This window comes from Hetaerina americana, unplaced genomic scaffold (assembly GCF_022747635.1).
Source record: "Hetaerina americana unplaced genomic scaffold, ioHetAmer1.1.p SCAF_3, whole genome shotgun sequence".
Taxonomy (NCBI): domain Eukaryota; kingdom Metazoa; phylum Arthropoda; class Insecta; order Odonata; family Calopterygidae; genus Hetaerina; species Hetaerina americana.
The window spans coordinates 68,752,336-68,775,604 of NW_027286874.1; the positions used below are offsets into that span (position 1 = coordinate 68,752,336).

General features: G+C 36.8%; 1 protein-coding gene across 4 annotated transcripts in view; it reads left to right on the forward strand.

Annotated features, from left to right (window-relative positions):
* LOC139690284 (CUE domain-containing protein 1) overlaps positions 1–21,323 on the forward strand; it is a 35,759-nt gene extending 14,436 nt beyond the window's left edge. For 3 of the 4 annotated variants that reach the window (XM_071587640.1, XM_071587639.1, XM_071587642.1), the window contains 3 exons: positions 13,625–13,832; positions 17,195–17,329; positions 17,935–21,323. In XM_071587640.1, coding sequence (XP_071443741.1) covers positions 13,625–13,832; positions 17,195–17,329; positions 17,935–18,377 — 786 coding nt within the window. In that variant the 3' untranslated portion in view covers positions 18,378–21,323. The remainder of the gene's footprint in view (positions 1–13,624; positions 13,833–17,194; positions 17,330–17,934) is intronic. The other variant, XM_071587641.1, reaches the window with a different exon arrangement.
* Positions 21,324–23,269: the final 1,946 nt, after the last annotated feature.

Sequence of the window (23,269 nt, forward strand, 5' to 3'; positions counted from 1 at the left end):
CTCTATGATACAAGGATATTGAAGTCATTGGTAAAATACTGAGGGGTTTAATAATTTATTATTTGATAGAGTAAGGACAGCATGTGGAGTTTCCTGTGAGATTCCAGAAATAGTCAATTTAGTTTGTTAAAGTATTCTGTAATGTGATATGCAATTTTCAAATTGTAAATGAAGCATCTGTATGAGTTAAATGCCCTTGGTAGTTTTACTGACAGCTTGTTTGAAAGGTCCTGATACGCTATGTCACCACAATCAAAGTGAGAAATAATGAGAGAGGAAACTATCTGTTTTTTGATATGATGGACAAAACATATTGATATTTCCTAAGGAAGCGGAGGTATTGATTGACAGTTCTGCAAGTTTTAAAAACTTGTGAACACCATGAGAAACTTCGATCTATAAGGAAAACTAGATTTGTGGTAACATTCTTAAATGTAATGCGTGTGCCTTTAAGATACAAGTTGAGTGGTTGAAATACAGCGATAGATTTTAGCAGTTTAGGATATCCAATCACTATAGCTTGCGTTTTATGTGAATTTAGGCAAATGAAGTCTTATGTGCTCTATCTTGTTATGTAATGGAGGCCAGCATCAATTTGTTGTGTGGTGAGAGGAAGGTTATTGATTGTGGTACTTAGATATATGTGGAGATCATCTGCATACAGGTGATTTTTGGAGTATGGAAGCAATAGAGAAATGTTATTAATGTGCAACAAGAATAGTAGTGGCCCCAGGATTGAGCCCTGCGGGACACTGCACGATATATCGAGCCATGAAAAGTAAATGTCATCAGCCATCATTCTTTGTCGGTGCCCTGAGAGGTAAGTGGAAATCCATGCAGTGACTGTTCATAAAAATCCACGACAAATTATTTTAGCATTAGTCCATCTTTGTCAGTGGAATCAAATATGTTGCTAACATCAAGTAGGAAAAGAATTGTGACCATCTTTTTATCCATAGCTTGTAGTAGGTCATCAGTTATTCTTACCAAAGCCGTAAAAGTGCTGTGAGCCTTGTGGAGGCTAGATTGAAATACATCTAGAATATTATGCTGATACATAAAGAGTCTATGATTTATTCATGAACAAATTTCTGTAGTGCTTTGGATAAGATAGGTAGGAAGCCACTTGGTCGTTAATATGGAGTTGTGGTTTTTAATTTATTTGGGATTGGTGAAATTAATGCATATTTCCAAAAAGAAGGAAATGTTTCCTGAGATAACAAGAAGTTGAAAATATTTGTGATGCATGGAAGTATGACAGGAGTTAATTTATGCAGAAGAAGAATAAGAATTCCAATCGACTCTTTTGCTGTGGATTTAATTTTTCATAATGTCTTTCAAACTTAAAATTGTGTTACCGGGACAAATTAAAATGTAGTAGCAGGTGGTATATATTTATTTAGTTTATTGTGGAGTGTTTGGAGAGTACTGGTTTTTTCAAAGTATCCAATGTGTTATGTAGCAAGGTGAATTTATTGTTCAATATGTTGTGCAACACTGAAGAGGGTAGAGGTGAATTTTTGTTTTTACCTATTCCAACAGATTTAAGTTTACTCCAGAGGTTATTAGGCTGTTCCCTTTTGCTAGTAAGTGAGTAAAAATATCTCATTTTTGCAATTCTTATCTCCTGCTTAGCTTTATTTCTATGTTTTTTTGATTTCTTAAAAGCGTGGAAAACTGTATCGCATGCAGCCATGAATTTTCTTACGTCTGGTGTCAGCTATAGTGCAAGTGGTTTATAAACATGTGTAGTTCTTTCAGGAGCGAATGTTTCCAGCAATTGGATTAGGAAAGGATTGAAAACTTCAACTTTTTCTTTGACATCATTTAAATACTCAATTTTGCACCATGGAAGTGATTCAGCAGAAATAAGTAAATCATAATCATTTATAAGATTCGAGTTACATTTACGAATAAAGGTTTGCTTAATTTTTGGGCTATTGAGTGATTAGACTATGCAGATTAAGTCATAGAAGGAGATGCCAGCTGCAGTAAGATGACCATGGGAAACTACTTTTTCAGGATTAAATGTGATAGCTAAATCAATCCATGTTGAGGATGTTTTAGTTGCATTTTTTGGCTCAAGTGGTCAGATATTAAACATGTTAGAAGTGTTAAACGTGTTCCGGAGATAAGTGGTATCATAGGAGCTTACATTTGAATTAAAATTGTCATTGAAGTCCCCTGTGATTATGAAATGTACCTATTCATTGACATAGTTCGATATTACTTTATCGATGTCAGACAGGTGAGCAATTTTTGGAGGCCTGTAAATAACACCCATGCAGATTTTTTTGTTTTAATAGTTATTTCCGAAAACATACATTCAGGCCTTCTCCATTAATTGGGTTTGCTTATATACTGCTACTTTTTTTTTTTTGGGATGGTAGAGGGTGATTTGAAAAGTTCTCCGAATGGAATAGAAATTACCTCCGTGAAACTTTTTTATTTTTCAATGTAATCTCCCTGTACACTAATACACTTGGTCCAGCAATGTTACAATGCCTTGATCCCATCTAGAAAATTAGATTCCTTCAGGTCTGCAAAATACCTGTCTCCTTCTGCTGTTTGTTAGAAGAAAATCTCAAACCACGAAGGAAAATTTTGAGCTTGGGGAAGATGGAAATTGATGAAGCCAAATCAGGCAAATAAGGCGGGTGTGACAAAAATTTTTATCTTAGTTTGCGTAGTTTTGCCACGGAAATGAAACTTGTGTGTGGGCATGCATTGTTTTGAAGAAAGATGACTTTCTAATTTACCAAACCTGGTCTTTTTTCGTATATATATATTGCTGTAGTTGGCCCAGAAGGTTAGTGTAACACTATCCAGTATTTGTTTGACAAGTGGGATGATAATCTATTGTAGAATACCTTTGGTATCCCAAAAAACTAAAGCCATCACCTTTCCAGCCAACTGTATTGCCTTTGCTTTCTTTGTTGGTGATGAATCAACATGTTTCCACGGCTTTGAATGTTGTTTTGTCTCTGGGGTATAGTAGTGGACCCAAGTTTCATCTGTGGTCACCAACTGGCGCAGAAAATCTTGTTGGTTGCTCTAAAAACGGGCCAAAAATTGTTCAGAAATTTCCATTCTGATATGTTTGTAATCCTGCATCAAGAGTCGCGGCACCAATCTAGCGGATATTTTTTATATCCAATTCCATTAAAAAGTAATATGCCCATTCAGATGACATCCCTACAGCTTCAGTGATTTCTCACACTTTCACTCCATGACCATTTTATGCACTTTTGCAGTAATTTCTGGAGTAGCCCATTTTGTGTGAGCACTATGCAGATCATCATCTAAGCTGTCCCGACCAAACTTAAACTTGTTTGTCCACTTGGCAACAGTTGAATATGAAGGAGCTGAGTCCCCCAGAGTATTCTGAAAGTCCACTTGATTTCCTTTGCTTTCATACCTTTCTTTCCAAAGTATTTAATCACTGCACGGGAACAATGACATGGAGGTGTTCTTCTTTAACATGGTTGTAATTTTGATTGTGCCCATAAAAATACTTCATTTAATTCTTTTGCCATCACCAATGTTGCTCACTTGGTCTTTTCAATACTCATCAGCGGAGGGCTGAATGATTCAGTTTACTGAATCGAGTAATTTGGATTGCTTCTCCTCAATAACTCATTCACTTGGTTGATTCCTTTGAGTCACCTTGGAGCACTGCGGGTTGCATGCCAAACAAAAAGTACCAATTAATATTAAATATGCCAGACAGGGAATGAAGTAGGAATGACCAAGGCTGCTCAACCCATAATTGGTCCTTAGAATTATCTCTTTTCCAGTAACAGAAAATGATGACAATTCAATTGGCCATGCTTCATTTCAGGCATAATTTTAATCATTCTTTGGAAAGATTAATTGTACGTCAACCTTTCTGTACAATGTAGCAAAAGAATGAAACAGAAACTTAAGGTGACAAAATCCCGAGGTACAACTACTTCTTGAAAGTTCTTTAATGCAAATTTTTTCCATCTTCACACTCACTACATGGGAACAACAACAGAGAGGCATCTGCATCACAGATCTCTTCCCAGAGCACTGATGGGTTAAGTGTTCATTCATTAAGGATTACCTATTACTAGGTGAGAAACTCACTCCGCTAACACTGGCATCTGGTGGTAATTCCAAGTACTTCTCAAACTACCTGGGTAACATTTATCTAACAGTCTTCCAGCAAAATTTCTCCCTGGTAAATGTTTTGAATGAACACACACAACCTCCTCGTCCCTGTTTTCCTAAGATCTTGAGTAATTCTGCAGGAATCGGTTCTTTGCCTTTCCTTCCATGTTGACAGCCTTCTTTGATTTCCATTCCTAAAATGCCTTTCTATCTTGGAGTCAACTATTCCTTATCCTAAACTATTCTTATTGGCATCATATTCCTGTTCTATATTTATACTACCTGGCAACTTATCTTTACTGTATAGTTCATATGTGTATTCTTTCCATCATGTCAGAACTTCTTCAATATTAATATTTTACCCATTGCATCTCTACTGGTGTAAGCAGAATTCCTATTCCTACATTCTGACATTTCTTTCACCTTTCTGTGTAGTATGGTGGTTACGCCCTATAACAGTAAAATCTTCATATCCATGTGCTGTGCTGTCTACTCAGAATATATCACTAACTGCCTTGTGGTACTTTATTCCGGATGTAAGTCTTCCATATTCCATTTTTGTATATTCCTTCCCTTCCTCATTCTCTTTGCTTTAACATCACACTTCATTAGCATTATTCAAGGTTAATGTAAAAAGTATTGGGGAAAATTTTGGAAAAATAGATTTATTTTAGATATTGCTACAACACCTGGAAATTTTTCAAATTACATCCCTTGAGCATCAACACACTTTTGTTAGCGGCTTTTCCATGACTCGTAGGCTCCCTGGAAGGTCCTTAAGGGTAAGCGTGCAAACTTCTTTGATGGCACTTAGGGTCTTGTGGGAGTGTTTTTTGAGGGAGGAATTAGCTTTTAGGAATGGGAAATAGTCTACTGGTGGCAAGTTGGGACTGTTAGGGGGTTGGGGAATCATCGCGATGCCATTGCAGAAGGTCTTTGCTAAACTTTCAGACTTTGCTAGACCTTTGCAGACACTTGACTCTGCTTTTGGTCGTCCATCAACACCTTCGGGATGAGTTTAGCGGAGATCTTTTGCATCACCAAATCTTCAGTGATAATGGTGTGCGTTATCATCTTATCAATGCCAATGCGATCTGCAATCATGTGCACACCTAACTGACGGTCTGGATTGAGCACTTTCACACACGTACATGCTTGTTGTCATCGGTTCTTGACATTAACCGTGTCCATCTGCTTGTCCTCTGTGCTCTCTCGGCCATCTTTGAAGAGCTTGTGCTACTTAAAAACTGCAGTTTGTGACATGGTATGATCCTTGAAGCCTTGGAAAGTTATGCTCAATGTCTTCGTACCCAATTTCCCCAGTCCAACACAAAATTTGATGGTATGATGGCTGTTCAATCTTTCCCTGTATTTTGTGCTTGCACTGAGTGACTCGACAGGGATCCACTAAAAACATGATCTAGCCTGAACGAACGCTTGTGGGTGATTAGCACTTGGTGCATGTTGAGGATCAGACCCCCCGACACCAAGCTTGAACAGTGCAAGCGTACAACCACGTCAGGAAAAAATTGTATCCTGCCACTTTTTATTCATGTAATGTTTGTTTATCTCAATTTGCATCTGCTACCAAGACATTGAGTTGATCATGCTAATCCTGAAACTAAATAAACCTAAAAATAATGTAATCTTACTGAAATCTCCCTGCATTTTCCATGTGAACCTACATTTTCAGAGGTGTTTTTTTTATAAATGACCTGTTCTCCTGCAAAATGGTAGTTTTGTCTCTTGATCATTCCTTTCTCCTAAATCACACTCTCCTACTTCATTCCCTTCCTTTCTGCCATTACTACATTCCAAGTCCCAATCACTTTCAAATGTCTCCCAGATGCATTCGCAGTAATTTCATGTAATTGATCAGAAACACTATTTCAGTCTTCTTCCCTGTGACCGCTTGTCAGCAGGAACACTTGAGTTATCCCGAGATAGAATAGTTCTGCTCACTTAAATTTATTTGTGAAGTATATATATTGCTACCAATAATATTCTGTAATTCATATTTGCCACGTTCACTACTCTTCTCCCCAGTTTCATATTGAGTACTACAGCCATCTCATGTTGACTCTCCACCCCTCTGCTATATATTACTCATTAACTATCTCTCCAATAATATTTGCTAGCCTTCCATGTCTCTTTACGTATGTCTATATTATCTCTATTCATTTTTTCACTTTATGTATTTTAACTTCCCTGGCCGTCGCATCATCCTAACATTCTAAGTCAGTGTTTTCATGGTGGCATTCCTCTTTATTCCCTTCTTTTCTACTCTCCTCTGCTCGTGTGTGCAAGATTTTGTGATATGAAAATCGTGGATGCCTTTCATCCTTTGTTGGCCTTTGAAACCATATTCATTGCTGAGGAAAAGAGACAACTATACTTAACATGATGTAACCTAGTATGAAAATAAGTCCATGTTGTTTTATTAGCTTAGTTTTCTTTTTCTATTCGGTAATTAAGGGTGTTTCAAACATCTTAATGAATAGGTTGTATCACATTTTATTTCAAATCAATGCATTTGTCATCTGCACTATGACTATTTTACAGATGACTAAATTTAAACTCACCCCAGTTATTTTGGCCTGAAACATATTTTTGTATTCTATTTGCTGTTGTAAATATCCCAAAAAAGGGAGATATTTTAAAATATAATCAGCAGAAGTTTTAATAGGTAATGTGTGAATTTACCATTGGAAAACTTACAAGCCAGTTAATATTTGTTTGTAAAAGTTTACTAACAACAGTTGTAATGAAATTACACAAAGTTTCCTTAGAAGAGAGTTGTATTTAAATGTGCGAATTATTTCATACCTAATTTAATGTGTCAAGGATTCTTTCTTAAATGACATTCTTTTTATTTGAGAATACATTATTTTGTAATTGATAACATCGATGAAATGTATTCTACAAAATTATTTTATACATTGAGTAGGTTAACAATGTCATTATATTTAATGTAATAATGGGCTCATTATTTTTTTCGTTAAAAAATCGCCGCCCGAAAATCTTTTTACTGGCCCGGCGTAGTTGGTTACTCCCTGTTTATCCCGAGTGTTCCGAAGCAAGGCGACTACAGGTATAATGCCAACGTCATTCATATTTGTGGCATGTTCCCAATAATCCTATTTGCTTCGAAAATCAGCGTCCCCAAGTATCTTCACGCTTTGTGCCTCCACAGCGGCAATTAGCACCCAGTTGCGGAGGCCACGCCAAGGAATTCTCAAGGGTTATATGCTCTCTGGCAGTTAGTCGTGACGTTCGAATTGGTCGGCGCCTTGAATCAAATCATCTGACTCGTGGATATCGACTCCCATGACAAGACATTGGACTGACCGAGCACTTGTGTAGTCACGAAGTCGATAGGGTAATTTATATCCGGCGCAAACAATACACCTCCACCGGGAAGGCGAGTTGAAGAGCATATTCGATAGCGTTCGAGTGAAGTACGTACGTATGTGTGGGAAACATGGTGAAAGGCGCCCCATCAGCCTACAAGGATTTAGTAGTAAGGTCCGGTTTCTTGAACTTGGCCAGCACTGCCAGAGCAGCTATCAGAAATGCTTTGGGGGATATTGAAACATGGTGGGATGGCACGATTGTTCGGTGGCACTCTCATCACATAAGGGCGAGATGGATTCGTAGGCAGCGCAAGTTTCTTCGAGAAGAAGTAAGTGAAAATGGTTGATTTCTCCATACCTTCTTAGTAATTATGCTGTAACATAACATGAATATGGTATTTGGAGTATTTCGTACCAGGCGGAGTTAAGAATCCGTGTCTTAATTAATAAAGGATTGATACGATTTCGGAAATGCAATAAACGCGTTTGTGTTTTCGGAAGTTGTTATGATCGACGATGAGCATTTTCTGGAATTAAAAGCCTCCCGATGAAGTTGCCGGCAAGAGTTCAAAGAACACTTGTTTTCGTAAAAATGGTGCGAAATCGTGTTTGCAGATTTGTATAATCCTCTTTCAGACAGCAAACCCGTCTCAGCTTATATTTTTTATCGTTTTTATTACCGTATACGACGTAATTACATATTTTTCATGCCGAAAAGTGAAGACAACACGACGGTTATTTCCCAACCCTTTGTAATTACTAGCGAGGCCTTCGATTTACGTTATCTTGACAATTGTTTCCTGTACTCTCGGTAATAGTCAGGTTGCGTTATAGTATTAGATAATATATCAATTGATGTATATCTAATCTAGCAATAATTACTCGTAGATGTGCTAAACGATTGCGTGCATCAACGTGGTCTCCGACACGCTTACGGTTGCTTACGTGAAGGAATGTGGCAAGCTTCAATGAAATGCGTGAATTGTATGCCCAAAATCGCGATTGGCATCGTTCAGACGCTGCTCACGAAATATTGAATTATTTTTTCCAATTCGTAATCATCATTAATTTTCTCATTCGTACATAAATGGTACCAAGAAACAGTACTCTCAAGTGCGGCGAATGAGCGAAATGGTGGTATGGTTCAAATGTGAAAGATTAAAATTCCGAGACGAACACTTTGGTTGCAGTGTTTTATAAGGGCGGGAAAATATCATAGGATCGCGAAACAAAAAGAGAAAATCATTTTTGGAGGGGAATTTTAAGCGGAAGTAAGAGGTTTTCTTGACCAGCGACCAGTGGAAACTTAACCGTTTATATTTATATGTAACATTTATAAAGTCTGTAAAACAAATATCTCGGGTGTGTCATCTGTATTGAGACCTTGGTAATGTTGTTTTTGGGGGTGTTTCTTGGGGGCTTGCTTCGGACTTTTTGCTTACAGAGGTGGATACAATTGTGTATCCGCCATCTCTCTCTCGTTTCCACCACAGTTATACCAATGGTTGGAATACTTACAAATTAGGATGCCTACGTACGAGAGGCTATGTATTGAAACACCCGGGCATGAGAGGGCGAAATACTCTGTTGTATATCCTCCTGCTACGTCGCGATAGGCGGCCCGCATACAAAATTGACAGCCTCTCGTAATTCTCGTCACGTCTGATGGCTGATTGGAGGATAATTTTCGGTTCCATCCCGTCGTGACCTTAAAATTTGTCGTCGTTACCGCTATGGTCTGTATGTCTGAAGATTTTACTGACGCGACGAATTCAATCGGCTATTGAAGGCGACCGGACCCAATTTTGTGTCGGCCGAAGCATAGATGCTTGAGGAAAGCAGTGCGCCAACAGGGTAGATAAATATTTTAGAGAGATGGATGTCGGAGATGCCAAGATGCCGGAGGATATTACCTCGGACCAACTGCAAAATATGCGACGTCGACATTAATTCTCAATTTGCGGCGAACCAATTACACGTTTAACCACATACCAATCTAAATCATAGTATTAATTGAGTACTAAGTCAGTGACCTGAGTGTCTTGGAATTGCATTGGAGTTGTATTATGATTATTATCGGTAATCTAACAATTAAGTTTTGGATGGGCACAAGCTACAAAACAGTACAGTGACAACACCCTTGTTTTTCCTAAGAAAACACAATCTGACATTCAACATTACAATAGGCCCCTTTTTAATTCCAAATCCCTCCTTCCTCCCTTCATTCCATCTAACACCCTTATCCTACCCCTTCCTCGTTTGCCTATCATTCTCCACTCTTATCACAGTCTTCATTCTCCATCCTTCTCGACACCCACATTTCAAAAGCCCCCTATTTATGCCTATCATCCCGCGTCAATGACTATGTTTCTGCACCATACAAGACCATGCTTCGTATCAAAGTTTTGACAAGCCTTTTCTTAACATTATTGGGAAATGTCCTGGTCATCCTTTCCCTCCTTGTATAAGCTTCTTTGCCTTATGCAGTTCTTCTCCTTATGACCCTACTACTTTGCCCATTTTGTCCAACACTTCCGATAGGTAAACTCTTCCACCTGCTTTTGTTTCCACCCTCCTATTTTAATTTTTAGCTTGACTTTTTTCTTTCTCAAAAACCACACATTCTGAGTTATATGTACATTAATTCTACTCTGATGACTCGCATTTACCTTCAAGTGCACCCAGCAGACTTTGCAACCCCTTGGCTGACTGACAAATTGAAGCTTGGCCATCGACAAATACAACTGATTTTATGAATTCTGCACCGATTATCATTCCTACCTCCAGTTCATCCCATGCCTCTTTTACCATTTCTACCACATATATGTAGACAAGCTTGGTTGATAATGGACATTCTTCTTCCTAACTCGGGCCATCCAGACTCTCCATCACCACTCGCACTTAAGTGGTCTGAGACTTGTTAAGGTTGCAAATAAGTCATGTTTTCACCCAGTCTACTCCTATGAGGTCTGTTAGGAAAGTATTGGACCTTATTTTTTCTTTGTGAAAAGCTGATGGATTGGAATCAAACGTGCTTGCATTAGCTGACCTTGAGCCTTAGTGCACATGCATGAATTTTTTCCTGCCTGTCGATACCATCTGTTGCTGGCAAGCAGCATTTGAGTGAGGTAGTGTGTAGTGCTCTCGTCAGTTTTTCATTGCAAAGAAAATGGAGTAGCTCTACTGCATCAAATTTTTCCGGAAACAGGGTGACCAGTGATTATGGTGTTAATGAAGTCGGGGTCACTACTTGTGGAGTCCAGCATGTCCTGTGAGACTTCCACAAGAAGTTACATTTGCTCTGCCATCGGCAGGTTCAGCATGAGTTTTGCCACTGTTCTCTTCATGGCCAAATCTTGAGTCACAATGGAATATACCAAAAAAGTGCTGATACCTACATAATTTACTCAAGGCCTTGTCAGCTGAATATTGCTTGTCATTGAAAAGTTTTTCAGGGGTTTTAAATTCATTTAAATTACCCTTTTAAAAATATTTTTATTAAATCCCTTCAAATATTAATATGGCTGCAGAATTTCATTATAGCATAGTGTTAGAAATCATATAGTAAGTAATATGTGCTAAATAATGCATGTCTGATAATCTCTTGTATTTCACCTCATTATTTTACTTCTTGTGTGTCAATGTATCTATTTATATTTGTTGAATCTCATACAGGTTACTTCTAGTATCTAACTTCCTGCTAAGGATATGAGAATTTTTGGAAAATTCAATTCCCAAGGGGTTAAACCAACTATGTAAAATATTTACTGATTTGCAACTTTCTGTTTTAATCTAGTATTCTAATGAAAATGATAAATAGTCATTTCAAGCACTATTGCAGACACAAATTTTGCCTACAATTTATTTTATTTACATATTGCTTGATCAAGAATTTCTCTCCAAAGGGAATATTTTGTGATTTTTTGTTTGATCACCATTGCTGTATTTCTCAACTGGTGCCATCTGTTTAATTAATTAAATGAAAAATAATGCCTTGGCAAGTGCAAGAGTAGCCAGATATGAGAAGATGCTAGAGAGATATATGCATATGTCTTGGGAGTACAACTACTCAGTGTGATTCTTATGACGCAAAAGAATATTGAATTAATAACAGCGAAAGCCTATTACAGTAGTGTTAAAAATATTTCCACATAAATAATTCACATGCACTAGGTACTTAGCAAACACGGTATTTTTTGGTGACTAAGATTTCAGTTGTGTTACATATGTTTTATTAGATTTCTTAACAGTTTTAAAGTTTCTCATGAGCCTTATTCATATGTACGAGGGTCATCCGGAAAGTAGTACCCGTTCGTGAAATAAAGACACAAAAGTAAATATTAACAAACATAAAAAATTTTATTTGAAAGAGGATACTTTAAACTACTTCTCAACATAATCTCCAAGCAAATTAAGGCATTTGTCATAACGTGTGACAAGTTTCTGTATTCCTGCTGCATAGTCCTTCGCCGCCAGCTCATTGAGATACGCGAGGGACCCATCTTGCACAAATTTTTGCATAATGCAGATGGTGTTTAACAATTTCATGAACAATTGTTCGAGAAACATTGGGAAAATGCTCACAGATGTCATCAATTGTGACGCGCTGATCGTTCCTCACGAATTCGTCAACTGAGCTCACCAGTTGGTCTGTAATGACAGACGGTCTCCCCGAACGCTCATCGTCGTGTGTGTTCCCCCTCCCCATGTTGAAGTTGCGACACCACCGCCGAACAGACGACTCGTCCATTACATTGTCTCCATACACCTCCTTTAATTGGCGATGAATATCATGGGCGAACGTTTCTTGCATTGAGGAATTTAATCACTGCCCTCACTTCACAACTGGCGGCGTTCTCAATTTTTTTAAACATTGTAAACAATCACAGAAACAACACAGGCAATGCTAGCGTCACGCAACTTGGCTCAGAGAAGGCAGACAAGCCACTGAAGCTATCTGACCTCGTCCAGCGGCTACTCGCGTCGTCAGCACTTCATGCGGCACGAACGGGTACTACTTTCCGGATGACCCTCGTATGTTGGGTAAAATGTGTAAATTGCTATCTGTTGGACTTCATATTTATATGGGCATTTATTTTGTCTCTTTTAAAAGTTAAAAATAGATATTCTGAGCATCAGTGGAGTCTACAACATAATGCGTAAAATCTATAATGGACAGAGATTATAGTTGATTTTGGTTGCTGGATTGTTTTTCTCAAATATATATTTTTATGGACTTAATACATATCCATTTGTTTCATATATCCACTATAATACAATGGTTGACATGTTGTTTGTAACAAGAGGCTGTGTATTGCATATTTCCTCTTCCTGTAAAGTGTTACTTTTGCTTATTAAATTTCTTTTCTGTCAATATGTTTTCTTTTGTTGCAATTTTAGTTTTTGGAATGATTAGGGTTAATTAATTCAGTGAAAACAATGTATCCTGTGGTCATTCCAGTCACCCTTTTCAGGGTTTGTGAAGGATGACTGGCTTGTATGGTGATTGCCCTACAGTTTTAATTTTTGCACGCACAGCAAAGTAAAAAAGATTTTAAATGCATAATAAGTGGTCCAACCCCACACCTAGGCATAGTTTTTATTCTAGTTGAGAGGAATCTCCACTGCTCAATCAATAATCTTGATTTGAGAAAATAAATAATTACAGTGGAAGCCTCCCTGTTGCAGTAGTGGTCATCCTATCATTCTTTTCTCAGTTTCCCACCCCATTTAAAAATTAAATTTGTAGAATTTTCTGTTTATACTCAGTGAAGTCGAAATTTCATAGGTGATAAGATAAAAAACCATCAATTTTACAACGTTTTTGTAAATTTTGGTAGAAATTTTATTTCCCTCAAAGACACTGCAGATTAGGAAAATGGGAATAGTTTCTTTGATTGTTTTTTAGAAGTTATTCTCTAGTTTGCCTAATATTGGCATAGTTGTGGAATTTGTATGGAATATAGGGTGATGAGATAGTGCCAAAGTGGAGAGCATTGGGCTATTGCCTGGAGAGGATGGAAGGTTCAGTCTCGTTGATGCCTGTGGCATCGCATAATTATAGAGTTGATTAAGGTGGAAATGTAGGGTAGTAATATGCAGGCATGTAAATTAACATTTAATTATTTTACTCAAAGGGCTTGATGTTGAGCCATCAACTCCTTCAGCAACGATATGCAGAGAATCAGGAACGTCGTGGAGCCCTACTTGGTGCAGGAGGTGCAGTTGGAGATCCTGACTTAGATCGATTTCTTGAAGATGAGCGGATTGCTCTCTTCTTGCAAAATGAAGAATTTATGGCAGAGCTGCGGTGGAACAAAGACTTTCTTTCAACTCTTGAGAAAGGTAAAGCATTTAGCTTGTAACATCAGTGTTTCAATACAGACCAGATCAGTTTACTTTGAACTTGCCATTTTAAACATCTTCTTGCCCTTGCAAATCTTAGAAAAGACTGTGGTAGCAAAGACAGACATTTTGGCTTGATAATGTGTTTCAGGGTATCTATTATTCTAATCCTCTGATTTGATTAAATTTTGAATCAGATTGTGTTATTATATTACCTATCTTTGAGATAGTGTCAATTACATGAATAAAATTTCCCTAAAATTAAGTAAAGAGTAAGAAGATTAAAGATATTTTCTATCACAAACATAGTAATTTCACTTATGCTTATAAATTGTTGTGAAAACCTGTTATAATTTAGATTTTAAAAAAATTGAATAACAAACGAAGAAAATCTCAAATTTAATGTAACTATATTTGTAGAAGAATATTTATGAATCGCCTAACCATTCAACTGTTTCATAAATAAATGCATAAATTGCAGCATTTTGTTAAACATAGACTTCCCATACATGATTTGTATAAAAAGTATCGGGAAAAGTTTTGGAAAAATATATTTATTTCAGATGTTGTGACAATGCCTCAAAATTTTTCAAAGTACATCCCTTGAGCATCCACACACTTTTGCCAGTGGCTTTTCCATGACTTGAAGGCTCCCTTGTGGGCAGATTCTAGAAGGTCCTGGAGGGTATGCGTGCAAGCTTCTTTGATGGCACTTAAGGCCAAATGATGGTATCATTTGAGGGAGTATTTCACTTTTGGGAATAGGAAATAATTTGCTGGTGCCAATTTGGGACTGTAAGGGGGTTGGGGAATGGTCGCAATGCCATTACAGAAGGTCTTGCAAGCAGACCCTCGACTCCACCTTTGGTTATCTGTCAAGCCCTTTGGGGTGAGTTTAGTGCAGATCTTTTGCATCGCCAAATTTTCAGTGATAATGATGTGCACTGTAATCTTATCAATTGCAATTCAATCTGTGATCATGCAAACACTTAACTGGTGGTCTGATTTCTGCACTTCATGCTGACGTCAGGAAAAAATTGTCATGATACCTTTTATACAAACCTTGTACTTGCCTGATAAGAATTCTATTCATTCTGGACATGACATACCCATGTGAGGGTCTTTTTCATTTTAAAGCCATGAGAACCATTTTTGCAGCCAACTAGCTTAGTGTAGTTGTTTAAGTACACCAAAGGAGTTCATTTCCTTATTATATATGTAAGAAGAAAGTAAATAATATTTTTCCAATAACTGCTAAAAGATACTAATATGTCTACCCTTCTGTGACAGTGTGATCTGCAGGCATTTATTCAGGTCTGAAAAAATAACTCAGGGTGGCCGCTGGCCTGGAAAATCCTGGAAACCTGGAAAAGTCAGGGAAGTCATTATGCACTGGAAATGTTCAGGAAAATATTTATATTTCACTAAAAAAACTATTACACATGGAAGAGTGCACCTTTTACTTTCACTTTAGTTTAATAGAATTTTAGTAGATACTGATTAAAGTGAATGGTCGACAGATCATTGAGATGAACTTGCCCTTTAAAAAGATCTTATACTTGTCACATTCATATTCTGTCATTTTTATTCCAAATACATGCCTTTGAATTAGCAGGTGTTTTGCCACTAAAATGCCCCTATAACCATATCATAACTTGAGTTAAAAAATGGGATGATAACAAATCTCTTATCATAAAATGCTGATTTGGAATTAAGATCTAATTTCATTAAAAATCTGTGTTTTGCACTTCTACCCCTCAAATGTGAAAAGAATTACTCTGTCTCTAAAAGTAAAAAATTGGACTTCTGTGCCGTGTTCAGAATAGATTGATGACTGTTTTCCTGAATGACTCACTTGCAGAGAGAGCAAATAAGCCCATCATCTCAATTTCTGTTTTTCTTGAAGCTGTTTAATTTGTTAATCTATGATGAAAAAATATTTCAACTGATTTTTTAATGAAAATGTTCATTTATGCAGGTTAAAATGTTCAGCAAATTATAGGTGATTGGTTACAACTGTAAATATAACCCAGTACCAAAGTCATTGCTAGATAACTGTTACCACAAAACCTTGAGTCTCGTCATCCCTTGCTCCTCCTATAAATTCCATAAGGCATCCTCATTCTGTCTTATCACGATAAGCACAGTTTCAGTTGAAGGAGCAAAATTAGTTGTTTTACAAATAAGTTAAGTACTTATAATTCACATATTTATGTGCCAAGGCATTGTCACAATTGTTAATGTTGTAAAATTTACTTGTCAGTCTGAGAAAAAGTAGATAACTATGATAATAATTCATAATATGATTAAAATGTACAGTATTATTTCAGTGATGAATGTCTATGTAATGCTATCATTAATAATCTCTTTCGTGGAAGCTTACATTTTGTAAGTTCTGAAAAAAATAAAGCTTTTTGTAAGATTTGGCTGCCACTCCAAAAATTCTGGACAACTTACCAATTATAACTGTTTTTTCTGAGAATTACAGCCTTTTTCTAGGGTTCATTCGATTAGGAAACCTTTGGGATCTCTAAGATTCCATGTAAACAGATTAGTTAGCAAAGCTCTCTCAAGCACTAGCCAATTTTTATCCTTGATAGTTGATGCTTAACCATCAGATTCTATATTGGGTAGTTTCTACTGTAGGCATGAGAAGCATTAAAGTGAGTCCGTAGCATGTTTCACAGTAAATAAATAAGCAGGTTATGTAGCAAGTGTCTTCAAATTAGAAATTACTTCAAGAAGCTCAATGGAAAAAATAAGAGAGCTAATTTCTTTGAATTGATTTATGTTGGTTAAATTGTTCTTCCCCTTCAAAGGTAAACAATGTTTGTTGTGTTTACTTCATTGATTGCAACATTCATGTGAACCAATGCAAAGGATATAGGGATTATGGAGAAACATGCTATAAAAACAGAGATGTGTCATTTAGATAGCATCTAGACTATCCAGCATCAAAATAATTATGGGTAGGCATATGTTCACAACAAAAATTATCTTGATATATGAAAAGAAGTATCTAGAAAAAAATCTGCAAAATGACAGTAATACAGGTGATTAGCGTGAAATATAGAATGCTGAATCATAACAATCCATTTTTTCAACCCATACAAACTCCTTATTACATTTTGTAGCTACAAAGGTGCTTACAAATCTTTTGTTATTGTTTTTTAGTACACCTGTTTATTATGTGTATTGCAGCACAAGCACATTCATTTTTGTAATTTAATCCTTCTAATAACAAAATATGGAAAATTGTGGACATTTTTATGGAAAAATCATGATTGTGTATTTTTTCATTAAATCTGGGAGACACAAGGACAATTCTCTTGTTCTTTCATTTCTTTTGCCTTTTATTATAGATCAAATGCAGCGAGGTGATTGTGATAGTCCCCCTGAAGATCACATGGGCTCATTTCCTCTTGGCAAATCTCTATCTTCCTCAGGTCACGATGAAGATGCTCTTTTTAAGGAAAGGCTTAGAAATATGGGAAAAGGTAAGATGCATGCCTTAACATATTTACTCTTTCTTCTCAGTGCTAGAATGTTTTGGTGTTCATAAAATTGCTACCCTGTTATGCAAACTTTTAAACTGATATCTTGCATGATTTTACTCTCCGTATTTGCCTTCATGTTACAAGGAAGGTGCTATTTCATAAAAGAGGTGAATTCACTTGCTCGATGTTGAATTTTATTCTCAAAAATGTTCCTTTTTTTAGAAGTGGGAAATTTAACTTTTAAAATAGATATAATGGAGGGCATGATGAAGAAGACCTCTAGAGGTTTCCCTTCTGGTTGGTCTCTCTGTTGTGATGACAGTTGCGAAGGCATTCCAACCAACTTCTCCTGGTTAGAAGCTGTATTGTGAGGAACCATCTGACCAAAAGAAGTAATCTAGAATATCTGCACAACTGTTCTTGCAACATGTAGACCATTAGGAAAGGAAAAAACTTTTAGTGACCTTTAACATTTACCCTCATTCCATGTAAGCTCTAAGTCCAGCACTAACAGGGGACCCTGCTACATTCACTAAGTGGGTACTGCCTCCTATCAATGTCTGGCTTTCCAATTGAGTCTCAACTGAGCCCCACTTCCTTTCCAGTGTCAAGGAAAAAGTTTGCGCAGCTAGCACGAGTGTTCACTGGTCGAAAGAAGCGTAGTGGGAGCGGTGCTGGTGGAGCCAAGCACATCCTGAGCCAAGGTCCTGCGCCTTCGAGGGACAACCTGCTCTTGAATGCGGAGCCCTTACTTCCAGACGAGGATGACGACGAGGAGGACATGGAGCGTTTTGATGGGGAGGCAGGCGGTGGCAGCGAAGCAGAGGAGGTGGAAACAGATCAGGGTGACTCAGGACGGTGTCGGCGGGCCCAGAGGCACATGCGCCTGGGGGGCGGGGACCGCAGGAAGAGGAGTGGGCAGAGGGCCAGCGGGGATGGTAAGGAGGAAGAGGATGAGGAGGACAAGGGTGGGGGGGACTTTCACCATCACCACTTGCGCGAGAGTCACAACGGGGGACATGGTCGGCGGGCTGAGTCTCGAGACTAGAAAAATTTTAAGGTTGGTGCTCATGTTGACTTCCAGGAGAAGTTACAAAAAAAAGTGTGATTATAAATTGTTGAATATCCACCATTTGCCTCACATCCCCTTGAAGGTGAGGGTCTGCTTTCTTCTATAACAAGTCTTAGACAAAAGAAAAATGTCTTCTTAAAGCCCCTTTTTGTCCCAAGAGTATACTAAGTTAGTGTACCTCTGAATCCTTGAGATTCTTGTGAGAAAATTGAAGAAATCAATCCCTGACATTAAAAAAAATGTAGCTCCTCTTATTGAGATCTTACCTAATGGAACAACCCAAAAGTAAGTATGAAGGACATAGTTTATTGGGACATGTTTGAGTAACATGATTGCTCTCAAGCTTAGAACAATCAGAGAAATGTTATGATGTGGTCATGTTTTAGCCAAAAAGTTTTTATTTGTGATGTAGCATTAGAAACTTATTATTTGGTATGTGTGTCTGAGTATTAATCAATGTATGTACATAAATGTATATAACATATTCTGTACATGCTATATTTTCTTGTTGACAGTGGCATTTTAATTATATTAAAACTTCAAAAGATTAGTTATGGCATAACAATTTTCATGAATTGCTTCATTATAGATACATTGATTTTCCTTTTAGGTTAAATTAATGTTCAAATATAACTCATCAGCTTTTGTGGGCATTTGCTATGAACTGCACTGTAAATGCTCTCACACCTGTAAAATATGTAACAGCTACTAATTGTGATAAATGGCATTCAGTGACGGTGCACTTTTTGTGGTTCATTTAATATCCAGATGTCATCCTCATGCTCTAAAAGTTTTTTTCATTCCAGTGTTTGATTGCTCTAGTGAGAAATGAAACAAAATTAAAAAAAAATATTTTCTTTGAAGTATCTTCTTTTTCAGATTTAAATTTAATATGGAATTGATACAGTAAAGTCATGCTATGACAAAGAGTACCCAAAAAGTGGCAAAACTAGGTATTTTTATTGCAATAATGTGAATAAAACATGGATGTACTTAATCATCAATTTCAGTTTTTGCAAAATGCTTAGCTTGAATTTACAGTTAAATAGTTAACCTTTTTCGGCACTCAAGTTTTCTCAGGAGTTGGGGGTGCATTGTGATTCACATTTTTCCAGCTGCACTTCTTCTCAATAGTTAGTGCACTGTTCGCTTTTTGTTGATCATGCAGAGAAACATTCCAAGTTTCACTGAAATATCTCAGCACTAAAACCTGTGTAATTTCTAACTTGGTATTCAGAATATATGTTGCACAAGAGTACTCTTAAGACAAAATATCAAGGAAGGTAGTTTCGTTAACAGTAAGTTTTTTTGTCAATTCTGGAGAGTCATCTCTTGCATTGATAATGCAGAAAACAAATGGTTATATATTGCAGCATAGGCTCATTGCATGAGGCATAGCCTCAGCATTGGTGTGCCTAAGTTCCCCTTTGGCATCTGATTCAGGTAGAGCTTGATAACCATGTCCTTCAATGCATGTACTGAAGCATGATCTTCTTTAGCTTCTGAAAGAATTAGGAGTTTGGATACATGGAATGAAAAATTAACCATTTATTTTTCCCTCAGCAAATTATGTGGAATGATCCGTGGATATTGGATGAAGAAGACACCCATTTCTCCATTGAGTTTCCTCCGATCATATCACAATTTGCATCCTACATCTTCAAATAAAACCTGTAATATTTCTAATTTCCATCATTCGTTGTGCCATAATGTTTGTGAAAGTAATATGATGGGTGAAATAGCTATTCTTTATCTCACATGTCCAACAAATTTGGGAAAATGATAATTCTCAAGCCATGTGATTGTAGTTTTTTTATTGAGAAGTGAATTGGGACTATTTTAAAATCCTGTTGATCCGAAAGAAATTTAAATAATGATAGGTTTATAAGATGTTACAAAGTTTATGCATGCCTACTGAATTTGTCTGATCACAGCAATACACGTAAATTCATTCTTATCCTAAGGGATAATTGAATTAGTGCACCAATAATAAAGGCCAACTTGCAGGTTAAAAAAAATGATAAAATTTTAAAATTCATAAGAATTTAGGCAAGGACCAAATTTCCAGTAGACTTAAATATGGATGTTTGTTCAATCGTAATCCTTTTAAGTTTTGAAGTAATTATATTCTGTTTTCATTAAATTATTGAAGGCATGCGGCATATTGGAGAGTTGTTTTTGATACCTCCTGTTTCAATCTGTCACAGGTTTATGAATTCCAGTATTCTACTAGGTTTGTTATATTGTGGCTTTACTGTATCTTGCTGAGTTAAGTTAGAATGGATATTATTTGATTTCTGTTTGGTGCTGTTGGATTCAAAAACTTTTTAAGGTTTTGAATCAAATTAGATATAAATTCTGTATTGATATAATGTGGTAAAATTCTAAAATTAAATATGTTGTCAGCAACAAAAAAAATCCTAATTCAGCATGGTTGTGTTAAGTGATCAAGTTGGTTAGAAAGGTAAATATGGTACAAAGAACTTTTGTACTGTGCTATTTTTTTTACTCCATTTGGTGTATTTAAAGTAGACTGAAAGACTAAAAGTGTATTGTAGGCAAGATTTCATACTACAATAGCATTTAAAATTTTTGGATGAATATGAATGTGTAATGATTTGTGTAAATAGAGTTGATGATGGAACCTTGTTTTTTTGTTTGCATTAGGAAGTAGTGAGTGCGTATGTTGTCTTAATTTAGAAACTCGTGATTGGAAATGAAACTTTATATAAGAATGTGAACATGAACTGATCTCTTTGCTTGGCTGATTCATAACATGCAATTTTACTTCAAGAATTGCAGAAAATTGTTATACCTAAATGCGCCTTTGTTATTTTTTGGTAGTTTTTCACCAAGAGAAACTATTTCAATATATATTTATGTTTGTAGCCATAATGAAGTTATATAAAATGAAGTAAATTTTGTGCCATATATATTCATTTATTTCTTTTCTGGTGGTTATTAAACCTAATGTTTGGTGCCGACTATGAACAAAAACATGAGTTATCGGCAGTCCTATTACTTAGATATGAAAACAGGCAAATTATTAATACATAATGAAAAGCGGGCTTAATATGAATGAAGTTAAAACACCATTGTCATTACGGTAAAGTGCTTTGGTTGTGATAGGTATGGGTAGAGCTCACTCAGGACTAACACTAAGGCATGTGAAATTCAATCAGGATATGGGGGTCATTTCCTTTATCTGTGTCACCTGTTGATATTTCATGATATTTTAGTTTCCAGAAAATCGCACCACTTGAGCTTTTAGATGGGCATAGTCATGATCTCCCAATGTAACACTATCCACTGTGCACTTGTCTTATGTTTCAAATGAGATGTAATGTGATGGTTTCACTTTGACATGAAAAATGTTTCCTGTGGATATTTTTGGTGTAAGCAGAAGGCTGTTTGATTACTAGGGTTGGTTATGTCCAGTGACAAACAAATATGAAAATGGTAACAGATTTTAATATGTGGGTTAATTAGTCAAGTATCATGCTTGTTGGTGTATCAGGCAAGAAGTCACCTCAGCAGCATTAAATTACATTGAAATATTGTTTTTTCATAGAGAGCTGCCATCTTTCAAATCTTTTTCTGTACATTTTTCCATCTTTGATTCTTCATAGCGCTCATACACACTTCAAGTGAGTGCTTCAGACTGTGAGCCATACAGTTATTTGGGGCCATTTAAGCAATACATTTTCAAGTAAGTATGGAAAGCATATCAAGAAAACAAAAAATGCCATTCAGCCCTTCAATGATTTTCATTGCTAGATAACTTAATAACCTTCTCCATGGACTACAACTGTAGAAAGAGGCCTGTGGAGGGCATGAGAAGGAGAAAAGGGAATCAATTAGGCACATCCTAGTTGTGGTAGCTTGCTGCAGACCTCAACTGATGAAAACTTGAAGAAGGGAAGAACTACAGAAGAAAACCAAACATGAACTACAAGAGGCAATAAATAGGAAATTTTGGTGCAGTGACTATAAGGAGACTAAGAGATTAGCAGGAAATAGGATTTAGATTGGAGAGGTGCTACAAATCAAATCTTAGATTGACTGGTATGATGATGATGATATCCTAACACCTTCATATGGTGAAAGGTCTCAGGTTCTGTTGTGACAGTGAACTGTGCTTGCAAGACTAGTCACAGTCATTCATGTCAGATGATCAAAAGGTAGGAGCTAGGCGAAGGTAGTTCACAGGGTATTCCTCAGTAAGGCCATGTCAAAGGCATCTAGAGTGATAATTTAAGTGTTTTGTCGCATTAAATACACCATGAATTGATTAGGATAATGGAAAACCACCTCAATTGTTTATCTAATGAAATTATGATGGCTACAAGTTTGATCACGAGTCCTGGTAACCAAAGAATTGAATCCACAAGGGCTACTGCTCTGTCTAGCTACATGATAAGAAAGACCTCTGTGGTTGTTGTCACACAGATCCAAATCAATAGTAGCCGAAGAAAAGACTGAGAAGAAGACTGTGACTGAATAGTGACTTGGAATGTAAGAATTATGATGAGTTCAAGGAGGTTAGCAAACATCTAAAGAGATATTGAGAGAGGAAATATAAAAGATACCGGGATTTGATATGTTGAGGTAATGAGGTGAGGTATAAAGATTGTGGGGATTCTTGAAATGATAAATGCCTCTGTGTGCTATGCATTGGTGGGGAAGAAAGGGGAGTTTCATGGGGATAAAAGACAATACCATGTCCTGAAGGTCATGCAGTCCCTCACTTTTAATGGGCATCTTTCTGCTACTAATCCTTAACCTGTTAATAACCCAGGCTGCACTGGTGTAAGTAGTGGCTGGAGAATTAGGATGTGCAGGGCTTGGCAGGGATTTTGTTCATTATC